Below are 22,558 nucleotides of genomic sequence, written 5' to 3'. Positions count from 1 at the left end.
CACAAGGAGTGTTCGGTTTAAACAGTATAATGAACTTTCATTTAAAGGTATCTATTCATTCCTGTGTTTCCTGCTTATTCAACTACTGACCAACCTAACACACCTCAGAGAATTATTCACCAAATGAGCGACTTGGCATGGCCTCAGAATTCCTTATTACTGATAATGATCAACTGCAACCCTCACCAAGATAAAGTACAGTGATAAAACACACAGTGAATGAATGAATTCATGATAATACAGCTGCTCACTTGTTTGAAACAGAAATGAAGTGATTTTGGAGTCAGTATTGATTTCATTTTTCAGTTCGTTTTCATGTTTTACCACCACTTTATCCTGGTCAGGGTTGCAGTGGGGCCAGCTTCCCTGCAATCCCTGGGCAAAATGCAGGATGCACATCCACCCTGACCAACAAATCATTTCACAATGTCACTTGTTTGAAACAGAAATGAAGTGATTTTGGAGTCAGTACTGATTTCCTTTTTCAGTTCATTTTCATGTTTTACCACCATTTTATCCTGGTCAGGGTTGCAGTGGGACCAGCTTTCCTGGAGTCACTGAGCTATTGGCTGGATATTTTTGGTTGGTGGACTATTCTCAGTCCAGCAGTGACAGTGAGGTGTTTAAAAACTCCATCAGTGCTGCTGTGTCTGATCCACTCATACCAGCACAACACACACTAACACACCACCACCATGTCAGTGTCACTGCAGTGCTGAGAACGACCCACCACCTAAATAATACCTGCTCTGTGGTGGTCCTGTGGGGGTCCTGACCATTGAAGAACAGCATGAAAGGGGGCTAACAAAGCATGTAGAGAAACAGATGGACTACAGTCAGTAATTGTAGAACTACAAAGTGCTTCTATATGGTAAGTGGAGCTGATTAAATGGACAGTGAGTGTAGAAACAAGGAGGTGGTTTTAATGTTATGGCTGATCAGTGTACATGTGCCCTACGAACACTGACTTTTGACGTTAACTATAGATTAGTTGGATCAGATGGATTAATGGATGGGTGAACGTCACACTAATTCCCAACAAAGCTTTTATATTGCTTAATATTAAAACTAATGTGTATCTTACAAACCTACATAATAAACAGTATTTACCACAAGTCGTTTTCCGTGTTGGTCCAGCAGGTGGCAGTGTGGCCACATAAAATGCTTCATAAATTGCCCATAAGAGATTAAACACAGGGTGTCGGACATCTGGGAAAAGCTGTGCAAACCAGAATATAGTAATAACATTATTTATCTTCACTCACAGCTTCATATTACTTTTAAAAACAGTATTATATGGATTCACATTGGCTATTTCTACAGAGGGAGCACCGTTGTTTACAGATAAATTCTCCGTTTCCATAGAAACACGCATCGCATTTCAACAGCCAATCAGAATGCGCCTATAAATTAATACAATAGTATAATAAAGTTAATTAAGAGTTCTATACAAGAGTTATATTTATATTATTATTCTCTCACCAGGAGTATTACAGGCGTCTTCAGCTTGCTTTTAGTTTAGTTCATAGTTATCACTGTAGGGCAGTTGTAGCCTAGTGGTTAAAGTACTGGACTAGTAATCAACAGGTCACTGGTTCAAGCCCCACCACTGCCAGGTTGTCACTGGTGGGCCTCTGAACAAGAGCCTCAATTGCTTAAACAATATACTGTCACAGCACTGTAAGCTGTTTTGAATAAAAGCGTCTGCAACCAGGGTTGGTGGGATCAGAGCCACCCAGAAACAATTATAGCGCTAATGCACCCTGGACATGACCCTGGACATGGCGCTGAACATGCCTGGACAAGACACACTCACACATGAGATGAGAGGAAACCTACATTAACATGGAGAGAACACACAAAACTCACCAAAGACCGTGGCTGGAGGCAAGGACCGAACCCAGATCCTAAGTACTCATGCTGCTGTGCAGCACCCAGCCATTCATTTACATTTTTATCCAAAATGAGTTACAGCAGTGTGACAGTATCTTGTCTAAGCAATTAAGGGTTAAGGGCCTTGCTCAAGAGCCCAACAGTGGCAACCTGGCAATCTGGGGCTTGAACCAGCAGCCTTTTGATTACTAGTCAAGTACCTTAACCACTAGGCTACCACTGTCCTATTCCCAAGGATTGCTGTTGTTGCTTTCATAGGATAATGCAGTACTGATGGTTTTTTACATTTAAAACCAAAAATCTCATTGTTCTTGCAGTTGTGTTTTTATTATAAATGTTCATTCAGTTTTACAATTATTTCTAAGTTTGTTGGTGAGGGGTTGGTATGTTAGATTTCATAATATACAATGTTATTAAACTTGCTGTAATACTTGTTAAAAAGTGTTTTTCTCAGTCTTAAAGTTTCTCAGTCTAAAGTGCTCTTTAGATAATAAAACTAGTTTTATTATCCACCAAAGTTCTGTATGACATGGAAACAGTGACCATTTAGGATAGGGATTAAGACTGACCCCTAAAATAAATCTAGAATACTTAATCACAACTACAAAAAAATGTATGAGTGAACAGCCTTGGATTATCCATCAATTACTAACAATGTAAATAAACATAAAGAATCTACAGAGCTTTAGCAACTCAAGGGCAGAAAAACAGATAATGTCCTTCCCATCGTCTTACATAATAAACAGGCAACATCAGAATGAAGCTGCAGAATTACTCTGATACTGGATAATACATGTTCCATAAACCAGGAGAAGTTCACAGAAAAGAAAAGAAAACGGTAAGGCTTTATAATTATTTACACTGATTCACTGATTAGTTATTTTGTGGTATTTTGACATTTTACTCTGTTGGTTCAGCTGATGGAGTAAAGGTTTGCCTGTCATTAAATACTTATTTGTTTTACATCAAGAAATACTTGTTGTAGTTTATTACATTTTAAATATATTAAAAATCATCAAGATGTTTAAATATACTAACACGTTTATGTTTATCCTTCACTAAAATACTAAAAATGCAAAGTGTATTTAACTAAACTTACAACTAAATGCAATTAAAACTTACACTTTTAAAATTTTTTGTTGAACGTATTTAATACATTTTTAGTTACAGATTACAGTGCTTGAATTTATATATAAATACACATTTTTTAAATGTATTAAACAATTATAATAATGTACTTTTTTATTTATAATCTAACACCTTTTTAAATGTGCTATATTATATATCATTCAACACTGTTGGACCCTAACATTACATAAATCTAGTGAGTTAAATATGTATATATGTATTTATAATCTTTACACCATTATATTGGGGTGTTTTGAGCATATCGGAATAAAACCTTTTTTTTTTGCATAAAACCACCTCCTTGTTTCTACACTCACTGTCCATTTTATCAGCTCCACTTACCATATAGAAGCACTTTGTAGTTCTACAATTACTGACTGTAGTCCATCTGTTTCTCTACATGCTTTTTAACCTGCTTTCACCCTGTTCTTCAATGCTGTTTGAGTCGGTCATCTTCTAGACCTTCATCAGTGGTCACAGGGCGCTGTTGGCTGGATATTTATGGTTGGTGGACTATTCTCAGTCCAGCAGGAACAGTGAGTGGACACGGTATTTAAAAACTCCAGCAGCGCTGCTGTGTCTGATCCACTCATACCAGCACAACACACACTAACACACCACCACCATGTCAGTGTCACTGCAGTGCTGAGAATGATCCACCACCTAAATTATACCTGCTCTGTGGGGGTCCTGTGGGGGTCCTGACCATTGAAGAACAGCATGAAAGGGGGCTAACAAAGCATGCAGAGAAACAGATGGACTACAGTCAGTAATTGTAGAACTACAAAGTGCTTCTATATGGTAAGTGGTGCTGATAAAATGGACAGTGAGTGTAGAAACAAGAAGGTGGTTTTAATGTTATGGCTGATCGGTGTATATTTTGATTACAGCAGGACCAAAAAAACTGCAGTTATTTGGCACATCTGGTTGCAGTTAATGCTACTAAAGATAATGATTAAACTAAGGTGGAGGCTCTTTTTTTAACATTCACATCAATAAATGAAATAACAATAATACAGTATGTTTTGTTTCCTCTTTATGTTCTTTGCTTCACATTCAGTTTGGTATGAGGATCAGATCTGTCAAGTCACAATCTTTTTAATGGTCTGCAAAAAGCAAATGTATAGATGTTGTTTGTCATGATGCCCTATTTAATACCTCCTGTTCCTAGCAGAACAAGTGTCCCGTCTCAGTAAACATCACATTACAGCACTGTAACTAATGACACACTCGCCCACACTTCTTTCACTGCATGTTTTCTTTGATCCGTTCACTATTATCTGCGAGTGGTCATCTCATCATTTCTTTCTTAGCTCTGCACATTGTTTGGTAGCGCTAGCTCGGTAGTTAATTAACAGGATTTAGTTAGAAACCTGGAGGAAAAGGCTATGTTTAAGCCTGAGCTTTGATTGTGGAGTATAAAAAACCATTAAACTGAACAGGTATTGATTCTAACTGCTGTAAAGTCAGTCTTGACTTGACTGACTATATCATTATATAACTGTCACTTATTGTAGAGCAGTTTTACATTCTGGTCAGGGTTGCAATGGGTCTGATTTACTGAGCAAGGAAACACCTTGGACAGGTCACCAGTCCATCACAGGACAGACACACTCACACTTAGGGCAATTTTTGTAGCTCCAAATAACCTGACTGCATGTCTTTGGACTTGTGGGAGGAAACTGGAGCACCCGGAGGAAACCCATGCAGACACAGGAAGAACATGCAGCCTGCACACAGAAAGGAATTAAAACCAGGCCCTTCTTGCTGTGAAGCAACAGTGCCACCCACTTAACTTTGCCAGCCTATCCCAGCTTTTCAATGGGCGCAAGGCACACAGTAACACCCTGGACGGGGCGCCAGTCCATCGCAGGGCAGACACACACACACACACACACACCCATTCACCTATAGGGCAATTCAGTGTCTTCTATTAACCTGACTGCATGTTTTTGGACTGTGGGAGGAAACCGGAGCTCCCAGAGGAAACCCACGCAGACACGGGGAGAACATGCAAACTCCACACAGAAAGGACACGGACCGCCCCGCCTGGGGATCGAACCCAGGACCTTCTTGCGGTGAGGTGACAGTGCTACCCACCGAGCCACCGTGCCACCAATAAGGTTTCAGGTGTATAATTTAAGGGAATAACTGATGAGAGGGGGGGATTTTTTAATAGTTATTTATTTTAGACCTGTTAGTCTTTTCCAAAGAAAATGACACCAGGTCTTTACTTCTTTCAGGTGTAGGATCTACTCACATCTACTTAAGAAGGATTCTCACCACAAGACAACTTTCCCTTCCTTTACTTTACATTTATTCATCATGACTAGCACTGCTGTTACCACAGCCAACGTGACCAGAACCGACTGCCACGAGGTTGAAATTCCTATCGGCATTTTCATGGCTATTGGTATCGTAAGCCTGAGTGAAAATCTCCTGGTTGTGGTGGCAGTGATCCGTAATAAAAACCTTCATTCGCCCATGTACTGCTTCATCTGCAGCCTGGCGGCTTTTAACACCATTTGCAGCCTCTCCAAAACCTGGGAGAACATCATGCTGGTCTTTACGGGTGTCGGCCAGTTAAACTCCCGAGGAACCTCCGAGCTCAGTATAGATCGTGTGATGGACACTCTGCTCTGCATGTCCTTTCAAGGTTCGATCTTCAGCCTCCTGACGATAGCTGTGGATCGCTACGTGACCATATTCCACGCGCTGCGCTATCACACTCTCATGACTATGAGGCGCACGGCAGCCATTTTGATCACGATCTGGACCACGTGTGGCGTCAGCGGCGGCCTCATGGTGGGATTCTTCGAGGCCGACGTGGTTAAGATCTTCTTCATCGTGCTCTTCTTCACAGCGCTGTTTCTCATCCTCCTGCTTTACGTGCACATGTTTTTGCTGGCACGGTATCACGCCAGCAGGATCGCGTCCATGCCAGGAAGCGCAGGGCACCACAGGAAGAGCGGTATGAGAGGGGCTCTGACTCTCACCATCCTCTTCGGTGTGTTCGTGGCTTGCTGGGCTCCTTTCTTCCTCCACCTCTTGATTATTACCGTGTGTCCAGAAAACCCGTACTGTGAGTGTTATCGCTCGCTCTTTCAGCTACACGTGGTGCTGCTGATGAGTCACGCGGTGATCGATCCGGCCATTTACGCCTTCCGCAGCGCCGAGCTACGAAACACCTTCAGGAAGATGTTCTGCTCATCACCATGTCGACCTCATACCTGAATGAGGAGCGTTATGTGGATTACACAGACCATGAGGAGAATTTAGAAATTAGTAATTAGTTATTTATATCACTAAGGCAGTAGCTTCACAGAACATCTATTTCAGTCATGGTGACCTAAACCTTTAACAATCATATTATATTGTAATATTTAATTATTATAAAACCTTGTTACACTTTGTCTTGTTACGTTTGTTTTATTGTCACACATTTAGTCATACCATACACACCACACACAGTTTGTCTTTATACATTTAATATAACAGTTTTTCTTGTATAAATTATAACTCATTTAAATACACCGATCAGCCATAACATTAAAACCACCTCCTTGTTTCTACACTCACTGTCCATTTTATCAGCTCCACTTACCATAGTGAAGCACTTTGTAGTTCTACAATTACTGACTGTAGTCCATTTGTTTCTCTACATACTTTGTTTGCCCCCTGTAGGGCCACTACAGAGCAGGTATTATTTGGGTGGTGGTGTGTTAGTGTGTGTTGTGCTAAGTGGATCAGATACAGCAGCGCTGCTGGAGTTTTTAAACACCTCACTGTCCTTGCTGTACTGAGAATAGTCCACCAACCATAAATATCCAGCCAACAGCGCCCCGTGGGCAGCGTCCTGTGACCACTGATGAAGGTCTAGAAGATGACCGACTCAAACAGCAGCAATAGATGAGCGATCGTCTCTGACTTTACATCTACAAGGTGGACCAACTAGGTAGGAGTGTCTAATACAGTGGACAGTGAGTGGACACGGTATTTAAAATCTCCAGCAGTGCTGCTTTGTCTGATCCACTCATACCAGCACAACACACACTAACACACCACCACCATGTCAGTGTCAATGCAGTGCTGAGAATCATCCACCACCTAAATAATACCTGCTCTGTGGTGGTCCTGGGAGAGTCCTGACCATTGAAGAACAGGGTGAAAGGAGCTAACAAAGCATGCAGAAAAGCAGATGGACTACAGTCAGTAATTGTAGAACTACAAAGTGCTTCTATATGGTAAGTGGAGCTGATAAAATGGACAGTGAGAGTAGAAACAAGGAGGTGGTTTTAATGTTATGGCTGATCAGTGTATATCTTAAGTAAACAACTGTTCATGGGAAATTCATTGATTTATTCATTCATTCAACACACACTAAACAGGTCACCAGTCCATTACAGAGCAAACACACACACACACACACACACACATTTATACCTACAGCAGCTTAGTATCTCCAATTAACATTACTGCATGTCTTCGGACTGTGGAAACAGAGCTCACAGAGGAAACCCACACAGACACAGGGAGAACATGCAAACTCCACCCAAACGTCTAACCCAGGACCTTCTTGCTGTGAGGTGACTGTGCTACCCACGAGCCACGATGTCACTCATAATGTGTATAAAATGTTTTACAGTAGAATAACGAGGTAGCAGTGCATCACCAGAAGCTTAATAAAAGTTGGATGATGAAACATTAACCCAATTCAGATGCTGTGGAATGACCTGAGGTCTGTCCATGCAAGAAATCCCAAGATGGCTGGAAATTCCTCCATACCGTTGAGCATGTTTTACTAGTTATGGGTTACAAAAGCGTACATTTTCTCTGCAGCCTTACAAAACAAATCAATGGTCATTTTTACCCAACAGGAAGATTCAAAAGTTCAATCAATTTTAACATCCTGACAGAAGCAAAAGCAAATACGTAGAGTAAGCAATGGCGTAGCAAAAGCTGGTTCTTTACATTCACGGCATTCGACTTACAGTAGTGTGACAGTATACAGTCTGAGCAATTGAGGGTTAAGGGCCTTGCTCAAGGGCCCAACAGCAGCAACCTGGCAGTGGTGGGGCTTTTGACTAGTCCAGTTCCTTAACTGCCACGCTACAACTGCCTACAACTGGTTCTTCCTTTGTAAATATCCAAAATATGCTTTTGTTTTATCTCTTGTAGACAGTCACACTAAATTTCATAGTAAGCAAGTACACTATATTGCCAAAGGTATTCACTCACCCATCCAAATCCTTGAATTCAGGTGTTCCAATCACTCCCATGGCCACAGGTGTATAAAACCGGGCACCTAGGCATGCAGACTGCTTCTACACACATTAGTGAAAGAATGGGTCGCTCTAAGGAGCTCAGTGAATTCCAGCATGGTACCGTGATAGGATGCCACCTGTGCAACAAGTCCAGTCGTGAAATTTCCTCACTACTAAACTGGACTCTAGAGCAGTGGAGACGTGTTCTGTTGAGTGACGAATCACGCTTCTCCGTCTGGCAATCCGATGGACGAGTGTGAGTTTGGCGGTTGCCAGGAGAACGGTACTTGTCTGACTGCATTGTGCCGAGTGTAAAGTGTGGTGGAGGGGGTATTATGGTGTGGGGTCGTTTTTCAGGAGTCGGGCTCGGCCTCTTAGTTCCAGTGAAAGGAACTCTTAATGCTTCAGCATACCAAGAGATTTTGGACAATTTCATGCTCCCAACTTTGTGGGAACAGTTTGGGGATGGTCCCTTCCTGTTCCAACATGACTGCACACCAGTGCACAAAGCACAAGGTCCATAAAGACGTGGATGAGCAAGTTTGGTGTGGAAGAACTTGACTGGCCTGCACAGAGTCCTGACCTCAACCCGATAGAACACCTTTGGGATGAATTAGAGCGGAGACTGTGAGCCAGGCGTTCTGTAAAACACACTCCTAAACCTTGTGGAAAGCCTTCCCAGAAGAGTTGAAGCTGTTATAGCTGCAAAGGGTGGGCCAACATCATATTAAACCCTATGGATTAAGAATGGGAGTCACTCAAGTTCATATGCGTGTGAAGGCAGACAAGCGAATACATTTGGCATTATAGTGTATAGTAATGTTTTCTTTTATATCTCTTTCATTTCCATACACATAGTAACCTGGGCTCAGGATCAAACAACTGTCCCCGAAGCTGTAAGGCACCAACACTACCTACTGGAGAAAATACAAAAGCTTTGCAAGCCATAGCAGCAGATGATTTCCTTGAAGGTCTTCCTCATCTCCTGGCTCCTCAGAGCGTAGATTAGCGGATCAATTACCGAGTTACACATGATCAGGATCAGGTACATGTTAAAGTGGGACATAAAACAGATACAGTACAGGTTATTTGGACAGGAGATCATAAGGATGAGGTGGAGAAAGAGTGGCATCCAGCAAACAATGAAGATTCCCAGAAGTATGGTGAGAGTGAGGGCGCCCTTCATGCTGGCCCGCTGCTGGATGGATGTGTTGGAACCCGGCAGCATGGCCATGCGCCTCACGTGGGATCTTGCCAGTAGAAACATGTGTGTGTACAGCGTAGCCATTACCAGCAGCATGGCCATGAACATGGACACCAGACAAACAACCACAGGTATCATATCAGAGTAGAGAATAAATAAAATTCCGCAGCCAGTGCAGAAGCTCCAGATGCCGCCAATGATTATACGAGCTCGCCTTAGGGTCATGATACTGGGGTAGCGCAATGCATAGAATATGGTGATGTAACGATCCACGGCGATCGCCAACAGGCTACACATGGAGGCCACCACAGAAATGCAGATGAGAGAATCAAACACATTATCTAACTGACGGATGAAGTGGTCTTCGACATCTAACCTCCTGTTAGCTAGGAGATGGATCACTATGGTCTCCCAAGCATTTGAGACACTTACTAACATGTCTGCCAGGGCCAGACTGCAAATGAAGAAGTACATCGGAGAGTGGAGGTTCCTGTTCTTCACGATGGCAAAAATAACAAGGATGTTCTCAAACAAGCTGACCAGTCCAAGTGTGAGGAAGACCTCAGGAGCAATGTGGACCTGCTCACACCTTCCTGAAACATCCAGTCTGGTTTTGTTGGACTCTTCTCTGTGGTTGATAAGTGTACTGGAGACGTTTGGGAAAACAGGAGGCCACAGTGATGTGTTCATGTCATCTATGTTTCCTTACAGTGTTTAGTAGAAATGCATTTAAACAGATCGCCTGTCAGTGTCTTGATTCATCATGCCAGGTCATCGCATACCTGTGTTAAAAAAACAGAGATGTGGTACAAGGACAAGATTAGAAACATTTAGAAAATGTTGCTTGATTTGCAGTGATGATTGTGTCAAGCTAACAGAGAGACAGTTATTACCCATAACATAATTGAAATAAAATATCACATGTATTCACACTAAATTGTACACACTATATATATAATAGTCCCACTGCACCTACAGAAAAAATAAATAATAAAATTACCTGCATTTCTGCAAGAATTACATTTATTATATAGTAGAACACATCAGTAATTAAATTAAATAAAAATCTTTATTAATGTAATAGTAATAAAACTATTAATTCTGACCCCCGAGCTTCAATATATAGATGTATGTACAACAAAATAAGAAAATGTGACAACCAACTCTTACCTTCCATTCATTAGCCACAATCTTGCCAAAGATTTGACATGCAGCATCCTCAGCGGTCAGTGCATCAGAACCTGAAGTGAAGGAGAACTGATTTCCCTGAGCTGTTCTCTCTTTTTAGAGGGACTAATAGAGCTGAATGAGTGGCTGCTCCTCCTCCTCCTGACAGGATGCTTTAAGCTTTGTTCCTACCTTCCTTATTATATTCTATTTTCCTTTTATCAATATCTTCTATCGAATTTAGAATTGTTTTGATATCGTCAAAGATAATGTTTTAATCACAAAACTATTGCTATGACAAGAAATTAATTAGACTTGTAAATGGAAAGCCAGCACATTGACCTGACTGTGATATAAAAATGAAACACAAATCAATGTTCACATCCAGACATCTTAAACCAGGAAAGGCTATAGAAAAGACATTCATTACTAACAGGCCAAAAAAGGTAAAAGTGGGATTTCCACACACATTGCATTATAAAGACCCCAGCAAACAAAACCATGTGGACTGATTGTTTCTACAACTGCAATTTTTGACATTTGCAAGTTGTACAGAAAGTTATTTAGGTAGTCAAAATGAAACAGCATGTATATGATGTAACAACATATATAGTTACCAACAAACAACTATTTAAGACTGCTTCTGTAGCACAACTGTACAAAATTTACTATTTGTTATTAACGTTCTGATCGGGGCAGTTGCTGTTAAGGCACTGGACTAGTAATTGAAAGGTCGCTGGTTCAAGCCCCACCACTGCCAGGTTGCCACTGTTGGGCTCTTGAGCAAAGCCTTTATCCCTCAATTGCTTTGACTTTGGATTAAAGCTTCTGCTTTTTTGATAATTAGTCAGTCAAGAGGACAGTACAATCAACTTTTTATCAAACCTTAAAGACATTTTATTTAAAACAAGGTGAAATAAACTATAAGACAATATGTGGTGTTACTACTCAACTTTATTCTGCATACATATATAGCCTATCATTAGCTATCACTACCTCCGGTTACTGTGGATTCAGAATGCTTTCCAAGCTCTTGACTTGATGATTTTATTTTAAATGTATGTAATTGCTAATTGTACCCACAAATCTATAAAATATTAAATTAATGAATAGATTAATAAATAAATGAATTTCTGTCTGTGGTAAATGTTTGTCCACAGTTTACAAGCTTTCTGGGGCAGCACAGTGGCTAAGTGGGTCCAGGTCCTTTCTGTGTGAAGTTTGCATGTTCTCCCCGGTGCTCCGTTTGCATGTTCCTCCGGGTGCTCCGGTTTCCTCCCACAGTCCAAAGACGTGCAAGTGAGGTGAATTGGAGACACTAAATTGTCCATGACTGTTTTAGATATAACCTTGTGAATTGATGAATCTTGTGTAATGAGTAACTACCGTTCCTGTCATGAATGTAACCAAAGAGTGTAAAACATAATGTTAAAATCCTAACAAACAAACAAACAAACAAGGCTACTGTGAGGAAATATATAGTTTGGGTTTTGGATATACACTACCATCTGCTGTCAGAAGCAGGCTATTAACCACAAAGTACACTTCTTGAAAAAAAACGGTTTACAAACTTATGTAGTAATACTTTAGGGCAACGAAGTACATTTATAAAAGCAATTTTGATATGTTTACAACCACTGGAAGCCTCGCTAGCTTGTTTGTTTATGCAAACTTTAGTACAGGCCTGTACTGTGTGTATTCATGGCTAATGCTAAATACCCTGGCCAAAATGTATTCAGCGTGTAATATTTTAAAAATTAGCGAACAAACTCTAATTAGTAATAAAATTTGAGTAAGTTTGTTCCTGAAAACGAAACGTTTAACTGTTTTCATTTAAAAAACGACAACAAAATGTGGAGTTTTATATCTAACGTAAGCTAACTGCAAAAGACTACATTTCCCATGATGCCCCACGAGGGTACCGTCCACGTCTGTACCTAGACATGGCGCTGGACGAGGACACGAGGAGACGTTAGACTACCTCATATTTTCCACTTTTATGTAAGCATGATTTCACACACCGAACACTTATTATTATTATTAATATTAGTATTATTACGCTTCATAACTTTTCTCCAGACCGAGCTGTTAAGCAGCGACTCTAGACTGCAGGATTGTTAGCTAACCGATTGACATAGTTGTTTATTTTTAGTGGTGTGTGTGTGTGTGTGTGTGTGGACTGTGGCCTGTCTAGTGTCCTCAGTGTGTCCTGTGTCCTGTCATTACCCCGAATTAAATGCACTACTTAGATAAACACTGAGCATAACCGTCTGGTAGCGATTTAATGTCAAATTAGTAATGCAAACCGTTTATCAGATGAATGCCAGTGTCACTGTAAAGCTTGGAACACGTGTATAGCTCTTTTTCGTGTGTGTGTTTGTCAGCATATCAGTTTATTTATGGACATGTTGTTTACTCTGTACAGCCACGCCCCACAGCTGAAGGTGATAAACTTAATGTCAGGGTTGCAACTAACATTTATTTTATTTGATTAGGTGGTTTATTAAAAAATAAGCAAGAAGGTCCTGGGTTCGATTCCCAGATGGGGTGGTCTGGGTCCTTTCTGTATGGAGTTTGCATGTTCTCCCCTTGTCTGTGTGGGTTTTGCTCCAGGAGCTCCGGTTTCCTCCCACAGTCCAACGACGTGCAAGTGAGGTGAATTGGAGACACTAAATTGTCCATGACTGTGTTTGACATTAAACTTGTGAACTGATGAATCTTGTGTAACGAATAACTATCGCTTCTGTCATGAATGTAACCAAAGTGTAAAACATGACGTTAAAATCCTAATAAATAAATAAATATTAAAAATGATACGTTTCCCACCACATCCCAAATCAGAGTCACACATTTGGCAGCGCTCTGATTTATTTATTTATTTACATTTACATTTTTGGCATTTAGCAGACGCTTTTATCCAAAGCGACTTACAGTATACAGTCTAAGCAATTGAGGGTTACGGGCCTTGCTCAAGGGCCCAACAATTGCAACCTGGCAGTGGTGGGGTTTGAACCGGCGACCTTCTGCTTACTAGTCCAGTACTTTAACCACTAGGCTACAACTGCCCATTTATGTTATTATTAGGATTTTAACGTCATGTTTTACACTTTGGTTACATTCAGGACAGATCAGGTAGTTACTCATTACACAAGATTCATCAGTTCACAAATTTAATGTCAAACACAGTCATGGACAATTTTGTGTCTCCAATTCACCTCACTTGCACGTCTTTGGACTGTAGGAGGAGACCGGAGCTCCCGGAGGAAACCCACACAGACACGGGAAGAACATGCAAACTCCACACAGAAATTACCCAGCCCGCCCCACCTGGGAATCGAACCCAGGACCTTCTTGCTGTGAGGCGTGCCGCCCTTATTTTTAATAAACCACCTAATCAAATAAAATAAATGTTAGTTGCAACTGTGACATTAAGTTTATCAGCTTCAGCTGAGGGGCGTGGCTGTACAGAGTAAACAACATGTCCATAAATAAACTAATATGCTGTCAAACACACACACACACACACACACGCACACACATGAAAAAGTGCTATACACGACAGTGCTTCCCACTGAGAGCTCCTACACTAAAGCAGTGCTCAGCTTATATTAACTTACTTTGTGTCTTTGTCTTCCAGGCTGTAAGAGGAGGCCGGGTGCTGGAGAAGATGCTGCAGCGAGTGCTCTACCCTGCCGCCGTGTCCCTGCGCTCTGTGTGCCTTGACCTCAGCTTCAGGGATCCGCTCTACAGATCACACATCCGTAACGTAAACCTCTCCACTGTACGCTGCTTCAGCTCCTCCACCGTCAGCAGGACCCCGGAATCTCACAAGACACCCACTAAATTCAAACCGGCACCGAGCGCTGCTCAGAACCATGCAGGGACACCGACGGATACCTCACCACAATGTGACATCGACCCACTGCAGGACAAGTCTATCGGCCTCTACCAGAGGTTTAAGAAGACCTTCAAACAGTACGGCAAAGTGATGGTGCCTGTACATCTCATCACTTCTACAGTATGGTTCGGGTCATTTTACTACGCAGCCATGAAGTAAGTCAGATTTATTCTATGATGTGGTGTTTGAATTAATTTGGGATGAATATGTTTGGCTTGCAATCTAGGAGGGATCTTTAAAAAGTTTCCTCACATTTATATTGTGGTTATAAATGGTGAGGGTGTATTAGGAGGAGGTAGGGCTGTCGCGCTAACTGCAATTTTGAAATGATCCAAATACTTGTAATTTAGACTATATTCAAACAGCCTTGGTGTACTAAAGCACTTAATGAGGGTTAATATGGCATTGCAGCCTGCAGATATTCTCTTTCTGGCTTGCTGGAATGATTTAAATGTATTTTTTCGTTGAATAAAAATGTATTGAAACGAATAATAACTTGAAATGTAGTATATATTGTTATGTTAATTATACCTACTAAATAGATGGTTAATAGTGGCGCGACAACCAGGCTAGATCTCCTCTGCTCTCTAAAGTCGCTTGCAGGTACAGTACGTGTGTATTAGTGCAGCGAGCACACACACACCATCAGAGAGAGTTTTAGTGCCGAGGGGAACATCGCTACCCCACTCAGATCCTCTCTGGAACCACATCAGGTGAACATGTTGGTTTTTTTAGCGCGCATGATAACGCAGGTTTAAACTCTTACAGACTTTATTCTTTATTCTATTGTTTTTTTATCATATTTTGATTAGATGTGCATTTAAAATATTTAGCCTAAACACTTTTTTTTCCGTTTCACAGTGTATATCTAGCCTAGGCTAGAAGCTAAATTTAAACCTTTTTTAATAGAGAAAAGACGCGCATCCCTGCTCTGTTCTGTATTTAACAATAAACACGCATTTGATTTGTCCTAAAGCTGCCTCATCTTTGTCATTATAAAGCAATAATATACCGAATCATAGCCCAACAATAAAGCTTGTTTATACAGCTCTAAAATCCAGATTAATTAAGTAATTAAAAAAAAATATATATATAAAGATATTACCGCATACCGCGGTGTTGAGCCACGCTGAATACCGCAAGGGGAAATTCTTTCACCGCGACAGCCCTAGGAGGAGGAGGAGTAAACTACAAGAAGAAATGGTTTAAATGGCTACTGTGAGACCAACTGCGATTAGAACTGTTTATTCTAACTATATGAACGGTGTTACACCATAAGACTTTTGTAGAATTTGATCACAAGAGATCCAGGGATAGATTTGGAGTTCTACCGAAATCTTAACCTTTATGATAATTAAGTCCAGAATGTTGCTAAGCACAATTTGGAGTCTGAATTCTTTTGTGGATGAGATATTTCAGTTTTCGATGTTTAGTTTTCATAAAAACATGTTTATTAGGGCTGTCACGTGATAAAATTTTTTTAACCAAGATTAATCGCGATTAAAGAACCGAATTAATCGCAATTAATCGCAAACTAATAACTAAGCACAATTTAAACAGTTATGCGCATTTTTATTGCAAGAACATGTGTGCCAATAAAAACAGCTACCCATCTTTCAGCCAGTTATTCAAAATGACAAGTCTGTTCACATTGTCTGGTAAAAGTGAGTGAGGATCTTTACCTGTTTATCACCCTGCCACTGAAAACAGGTGCTCATAATATGAACCATTTCTAGATGCAACACCAGTGGCGTAACTAGGAGCTCATGGGCACCAGTGCAAAAAAAACCCCTCAACAAATTGCATACACTGATGGCTGATCAGAATGAATTGAAAGTCACTCAGAAGTTACACTTCAAGTCCAAATTCCTGCCTCTGGTATTTTAAATGCACAGTTTTAGTTATTTTAATTTTACTTAATGAAAATATTGTAATATAGTAATAATGACCTGGCGAGTGCAGCCAATGAGGGGGCAGTGAGGTGAGTGGTTGAGTTCGTGGAGGACCCCCGCCCCCCCTGTAGTTACGCCCCTGTGCAACATGTATAACATCCTGTCGACCCACATTGTTAACTATGTTAAAGCGTCTACAGTCAATTGCGATCCATTTAACACCAGTGTTCATACACCAGTGTAACACCAGTGAGCTCATTTAGTCTGTAACTAAACCGTAGCCTAGTGGTTAAGATACTGGACTAGTAACCAGAAGGTTGCTGCTGTTGGGCCCTTGAGCAAGGCCCTTAACCCTCAATTGCTCAGACTGTAAACTGTAACTGTACTGTAAGTTGCTTTGGATAAAGGCGTCTGCTAAATGCCGAAAATGTAAATGTAACGCGTATCCGTGCGCGCAGATACAAATCCGTGCTCTGACAAAAGATGATAGTAAAGCGTCAATTAAAAACGGTAATTTTGTCTAGTGATGATTTCCCACACTTTTTGAAAATGATTATTTAAAATACCCGATATTTTGCAATATGTAGCAGCAGCAGCTCGAGTAATTCTCGAAGCGCAAATCACCACAGAGACACAAATTTACGTGGCACAAACAGCCCAATAAAAATTGTTTGATTAAAAATTGTAATCTCTATGAATTTTTTTAATCGCGATTAAAATTTTTACGCGTTAACGACAGCCCTAATGTTTTTTACTTTGTCATTTATGTGGAATTGATGGCAGTTATATCCATTTAAAGTCAAATAATCAACACAAAGTGTGAAATTTAAAGTAAGATCCTTGTATACAGGTCACACTTCGAAAGCATGTTGGGGGAAAAAAGTACAGTAGTACACAATGCACACTAGGGCGGCACGGTGGCTTAGTGTGTAGCACTGTCGCCTCACAGCAAGAAGGTCCTGGGTTCGATCCCCAGGCGAGGCGGGGAGGTCCGAGTCCTTTCTGTGCGGAGTTTGCATGTTCTCCCCGTGTCTGCGTGGGTTTCCTCCGGGAGCTCCGGTCTCCTCCCACAGTCCAAAAACATGCAGTCAGGTTAATTGGAGACACTGAATTGTCCTATAAGTGAATGTGTGTATTTGTTTGTGTGTGTGTATGTATGGACTGATGGACTGGCGTCCCGTCCAGGGTGTTACTGTGTGCCTTGCGCCCATTGAAAAGCTGGGATTAGTGGATAAGTGGATAAAAAAATGAATGAATGAATGAATGCACGCTAAATTACAGCCCGTCTTTAAATTGTGCTTTTGATGCGTGATCGGTCCAAACCTACACTGTTCTTGTATTTCTTTCCCAGGGGGGTGAACTTGGTACCATTTCTGGAGTACATTGGCTTACCTGACAAGGTGGTGAGCGTTCTGCGAGACTCTCAGGGTGGATACGCGCTAACAGCCTACGCCATGTACAAGGTATCTGTAAACCAGAGACACGATAAAAACAAACATGCACGAAAAACATAAAACGATAAAGAAGGTATGTATTTTTGTTTCTCAGCTCGCCACACCAGCCAGGTACACGGTGACGCTCGGCGGGACGTCTCTGTCGGTGCAGTACCTGCGGAAACACGGCTACCTGTCCACCCCTCCTCCGGTATCGGAGTACCTGCAGGACAAAATGGAGGAGACGCGGGGGAGATTCACGGAAAAGATGGAGGAGACGAAAGAGAAATTCTCTGAAACCAAGGAGCTCTTTTCCGAGCGGATGGAAGAGACTAAAGAGCGATTCGCCGAAAAAATGGAAGAGACGAAGGACAAGCTCGCCGAGAAACTGCAGGACACGAAAGACAAAGTGTCTCTACGGAAGAAAGCAGATTAGTGAGTCGTGATGCCTCTTAACCCAGCTCGCAGTCTAACTGGAAACCAGTTTAAACCAAAGGGCCTGAAATGTCTTTTTTAGTTATAATGTTTGTGTCTGGAGCAGAAGTTTTTAACCACTAACTGGTGGACTATTGATTTTTTTGGGATTAAAAAGGCTATTTAACAAAATAATTAGCAAAATTAACTTTTAAACCATTTAATTGCAATTAGGTTCGTAATTGGTCTGGGGCCCAACTCTGGACAGTCCAGCAATCCAAGGGTCAGCAGGAAACTGTTGTATAGACTACACTTGCTATACATCACTGAAACTTTAATGTTTTACCACTGCTTTATTCTGATCAGGGTCGCGGTGGGTCCGAAAGGCCGTAAACACCCCGGACATGTCACCAGTCCACACGGCTGATACACACACACACTCACTTAGGGCAATATTAGGCCTGACTGCATGTCTTTAAACTTTTCGGGGGAAACCGGAGCACCTGGACACGGGGAGAACATGCAAACTTTACACAGAATGAAACCCAGGCCCTTCTTGCTGTGAGGTGACCCCTAAATGCTCACTTTGCTTCAGGTTAAATTTATTAAAAACTAGCTAGCACACCAGCACCGAGATTCTGAAGTCCTTGGTTGGTTCGGGGTCCAGTGCTTGCAGGGAGGGATGACTGGAATATGTGGGCGGGGTCCTCAAACGCTGTGTAAGCACCCGGATTGGCGGACAGAGGCGCCTGTGCAGAGTGCATAGGTGGGAAAGGGTTCCGCTAAGGGCTGCACGTGGGTCGGAGGAGGCGTGAGCAGCAATATACCTACATCGACTCCCCAGCAGCGGAAGACAAATCGACTACGATAAATTGGGAGTATAAAACTACTTACACAAATGTTATTAACAGTTAATTTGACCCTTTAATGAGCCACATTTTAAAATGAAAAAAAGATGCTTGTTTTTGAGTCTTAGCACCTCGTTATTAGATCAATATTAAAACCACATCTCGTTCTGTCGTTGTTCTGTCTTCATCTCAGCATTAAACAGGCGCTTTTATCCAAAGTGACTTAATATTTTGAGGGTACACACTGCAAGCAATTGAAGTTTAAGGGCCTTGCTCAGGGGCCCTTTCATTTTTTGAAAATTACTTAATTAATCTGGATTTTAGAGCTGTATAAACAAGCTTTATTGTTGGGCTATGATTCGGTATATTATTGCTTTATAATGACAAAGATGAGACAGCTTTAGGACAAATCAAATGCGTGTTTATTGTTAAATACAGAACAGAGCTAAGATGCGCGTCTTTTCTCTATTAAAAAAAGGTTTAAATTTAGCTTCTAGCCTAGGCTAGATATACACTGTAAAACGAAAAAAAAAAGTGTTTAGGCTAAATATTTTAAATGCACATCTAATCAAAATATGATAAAAACAATAGAATAAAGAATAAAGTCTGTAAGAGCTTAAACCTGCGTTATCATGCACGCTAGAAAAACCAACATGTTCACCTGATGTGGTTCCAGAGAGGATCTGAGTGGGGTAGCGATGTTCCCCGCGGCACTAAAACTCTCTCTGATGGTGTGTGTGTGCTCGCTGCACTAATACACACGTACTGTACCTGCAAGCGACTTTAGAGAGCAGAGGAGATCTAGCCTGGTTGTCGCGCCACTATTAACCATCTATTTAGTAGGTATAATTAACATAACAATATATACTACATTTCAAGTTATTATTCGTTTCAATACATTTTTATTCAACGAAAAAATACATTTAAATCATTCCAGCAAGCCAGCAAGAGAATATCTGCAGGCTGCAATGCCATATTAACCGTCATTAAGTGCTTTAGTACACCAAGGCTGTTTGAATATAGTCTAAATTACAAGTATTTTATTGAGTGTGAACTCAATTTGATCATTAATAAACTTGCCTATAATTAATGTTGCCATTGTTTCCATTTTAAAACACAAACTCTGACACTCGGCAGCAACGGATGCGAACAGGTTGCGGGAAAATGACGCTCTTAGATCATTTTCATTATGAATTTATTTAACATTTATTCATTCATTCCACAAGATGGACCCTGCAACAAAAGAAAGAAAAAACGTGAACATCGCGGTGTTGCGGTTGCTTGGCATGCCCTGCGGTTGGCTGGTCTATACCGCGGTATTTCAAAATTGCGGTTAGCGCGACAGCCCTATCCTCCACCACCTGGGTTTTCTATACGTGTCCAAATCTTTCAGTTGTGTCGGCTGATTATATTTATGATATATATTTAACACAGGGTGCCTGGGTGACACAGGTTAATTACACTAACTGACTAACACTGGGTTCCAGGCGTCTGTGATGGATTGGCGTCCTGTCCCGGGTGTGTTATTGCATCGTGCCCGGTGAAGAGCGGTAAAACACGAGAATGAAATCTTATAATTGCAGTAGTTTCTGTATAATGAATCCACTGTCTGTATAAGCGCCAGATTTGAATTCCCTACCACCTCGCCACCCGATACCACTGCGTATTTTATAATCCTGATACATTTTGTACTTTAGAATCATTTCTGGAGCTTTTTGGTTCTGATTTAATTTGCTGTGCTTTGAAATGTCTTGTTCTACGTGATTGGAATTGCTTTTGGGTGGGAAAATCATGAACTAAATGATAGTGACAACTATCATACATCGAGCAGAATATTTGATAATTGACGATGCGACTTCTGAGGAACTGTTTAGCTCTCAAGTTCAACTGGCGTACCCTTACAATCCGAACACAAGGCCTAAACTCAAACGAAAGCTGTCCAGTTGATTTAAAAGCGACCCATGTTGACTATCCTTTCATTCACATCTATGCACAGAACCGCTCATGGCTGCAGGACAAAAAAAACCCACTTTTTTAACACACTAGTGTTTCCAGCTCAGTTTAAAGTTGTTTAGAACTCAACGCTCAGGTGGCACAGCGGTAAAATACGTCAGCACACCATCGTATCGAATCTCAGCTCTGCCATACGTTTGGCTGTTGTTCATCCAGAGGAGGGAGCCGGACCAGAGTTCCTCATAACTGATGCAGGTACGACCTCTGCTGGCGTCTGCACAGAGTCGGGGAATAATGCTGATCAGGGTGTGGCTCTCCATGCACAAAGCTGATCTGCATATGAACGCGCCTTGTGCAGGTGAAAAGATGCAGTCAGATACTGCTACTCGTGTGTCAGTTCGCTCTCCTCGATCGGGGGTCGGCACCAGTAGAGAGGAGGCATAAAAATTGGGAGAAAATGCATAAAAAAAAAGTTCTGTTTAGAACTCGATTAGATTAGAAACTAATTTACTAAACTCAGTGTGATTTTTTTTTCTACATGACAAGAAATGGAGTTATTTACTAATTAACTTGAAGATTTTTAGCAGTGTTGTGTGTTTGAGACTCATTTAAAGCTATAGGTTTGTATCTGTATGTTGTGTAAATTCATGTTATCTTGGGATCGAGCACATGGAATAAATTTATTAAGATTTTGTTGTTTTAAAGATAAAATAATGAGCGGATGAAACAAAATAATGACGTCTAATATACTAATGTTTGCAATATACTGGTAACCTTAAAATGATTAAAACCCTTCAGGAATCACAATACTGTGTGTGTCTTATTGAAGTGATATAGGACAGGATGTCATACACTACATACAGTATATATACTGTATATATGGTGTGTCAGTGTGTGTTGTGCTGGTATGAGTGAATCAGACACAGCAGCGCTGATAGAGTTGGACTGAGAATAGTCCACCAACCAAAAACATCCAGCCAACAGCACCCCGTGCGCAGCGTCCTGTGGCCACTGATGAAGGTCTAGAAGATGACCGACTCAAACAGCAACAGATGAGCGATCGTCTCTGACTTTACATCTACTATGGGGGTCCTGACCATTGAAGAACAGGGTGAAAGGGACTACAGTCAGTAATTGTAGAACTACAAAGTGCTTCTATATGGTAAGCGGAGCTGATAAAATGGACAGTGAGTGTAGAAACAGGGAGGTGGTTTTAATGTTATGGCTGATCAGTTTACAGTCTAAGCAATTGAGACTTGAGGGCCCAACTGTGACAACCTGGCAGTGGTGGGGTTTGAACCAGTGACCTTCTGGTTACTCGTCCAGTACCTTAACCACTAGGCGACAACTACCCTTATCCATTGCAGTAAGGTAATAAAAATAAAGGTTATATAAAAGAGAAGGACACGTGTTAGTATTTTTAAGTTTTAATGGTTTCGCCGTGGTTTGACCACAGCAGTACAA

General features: G+C 41.2%; 4 protein-coding genes across 5 annotated transcripts in view; 2 read left to right on the top strand and 2 right to left on the bottom strand.

The window, feature by feature from the left end:
- lmna (lamin A) overlaps positions 1–1,290 on the bottom strand; it is a 44,115-nt gene extending 42,825 nt beyond the window's left edge. For both annotated transcript variants that reach the window (XM_062992456.1, XM_062992455.1), the window contains exon 1: positions 1,111–1,290. The gene's annotated coding sequence lies outside the window, so the exon portion shown is untranslated. The remainder of the gene's footprint in view (positions 1–1,110) is intronic.
- A 1,377-nt stretch (positions 1,291–2,667) lies between these two features.
- Positions 2,668–6,344, top strand: mc2r (melanocortin 2 receptor). The gene is made up of 2 exons (XM_062992458.1): positions 2,668–2,731; positions 5,265–6,344. Exon 2 carries the CDS (start codon positions 5,347–5,349, stop codon positions 6,253–6,255), a length of 909 nt encoding a protein of 302 aa, XP_062848528.1. The 5' UTR covers positions 2,668–2,731; positions 5,265–5,346; the 3' UTR covers positions 6,256–6,344.
- Positions 6,345–9,195: 2,851 nt separating this feature from the next.
- On the bottom strand, positions 9,196–10,179 carry mc5rb (melanocortin 5b receptor). The gene has a single exon (XM_062992453.1). It carries the CDS (start codon positions 10,177–10,179, stop codon positions 9,196–9,198), a length of 984 nt encoding a protein of 327 aa, XP_062848523.1.
- A 2,399-nt stretch (positions 10,180–12,578) lies between these two features.
- fam210ab (family with sequence similarity 210 member Ab) lies at positions 12,579–21,901 on the top strand. The gene is made up of 4 exons (XM_062992454.1): positions 12,579–12,657; positions 14,294–14,709; positions 17,798–17,909; positions 17,995–21,901. Exons 2-4 carry the CDS (start codon positions 14,324–14,326, stop codon positions 18,313–18,315), a joined length of 819 nt encoding a protein of 272 aa, XP_062848524.1. The 5' UTR covers positions 12,579–12,657; positions 14,294–14,323; the 3' UTR covers positions 18,316–21,901.
- The last annotated feature ends 657 nt before the right edge of the window (positions 21,902–22,558 follow it).

This window comes from Trichomycterus rosablanca, chromosome 3, assembly GCF_030014385.1.
Source record: "Trichomycterus rosablanca isolate fTriRos1 chromosome 3, fTriRos1.hap1, whole genome shotgun sequence".
In the NCBI taxonomy this organism is placed as follows: domain Eukaryota; kingdom Metazoa; phylum Chordata; class Actinopteri; order Siluriformes; family Trichomycteridae; genus Trichomycterus; species Trichomycterus rosablanca.
The sequence above is the reverse complement of the archived record's forward strand: the minus strand, read 5'-3'. Positions and strand labels throughout refer to the sequence as shown.

Excerpts from the sequence above, each read along its gene's own strand:
- fam210ab (XM_062992454.1), top strand. The coding sequence starts at position 14,324 with ATGCTGCAGCGAGTGCTCTACCCTGCCGCCGTGTCCCTGCGCTCTGTG. Across the intron at positions 14,710-17,797 it reads TTTTACTACGCAGCCATGAA|GGGGGTGAACTTGGTACCAT; the intron begins GTAAGTCAGATT and ends TTTCTTTCCCAG. Across the intron at positions 17,910-17,994 it reads CAGCCTACGCCATGTACAAG|CTCGCCACACCAGCCAGGTA; the intron begins GTATCTGTAAAC and ends TTTGTTTCTCAG.
- mc5rb (XM_062992453.1), bottom strand. The coding sequence starts at position 10,179 with ATGAACACATCACTGTGGCCTCCTGTTTTCCCAAACGTCTCCAGTACA.
- mc2r (XM_062992458.1), top strand. The coding sequence starts at position 5,347 with ATGACTAGCACTGCTGTTACCACAGCCAACGTGACCAGAACCGACTGC.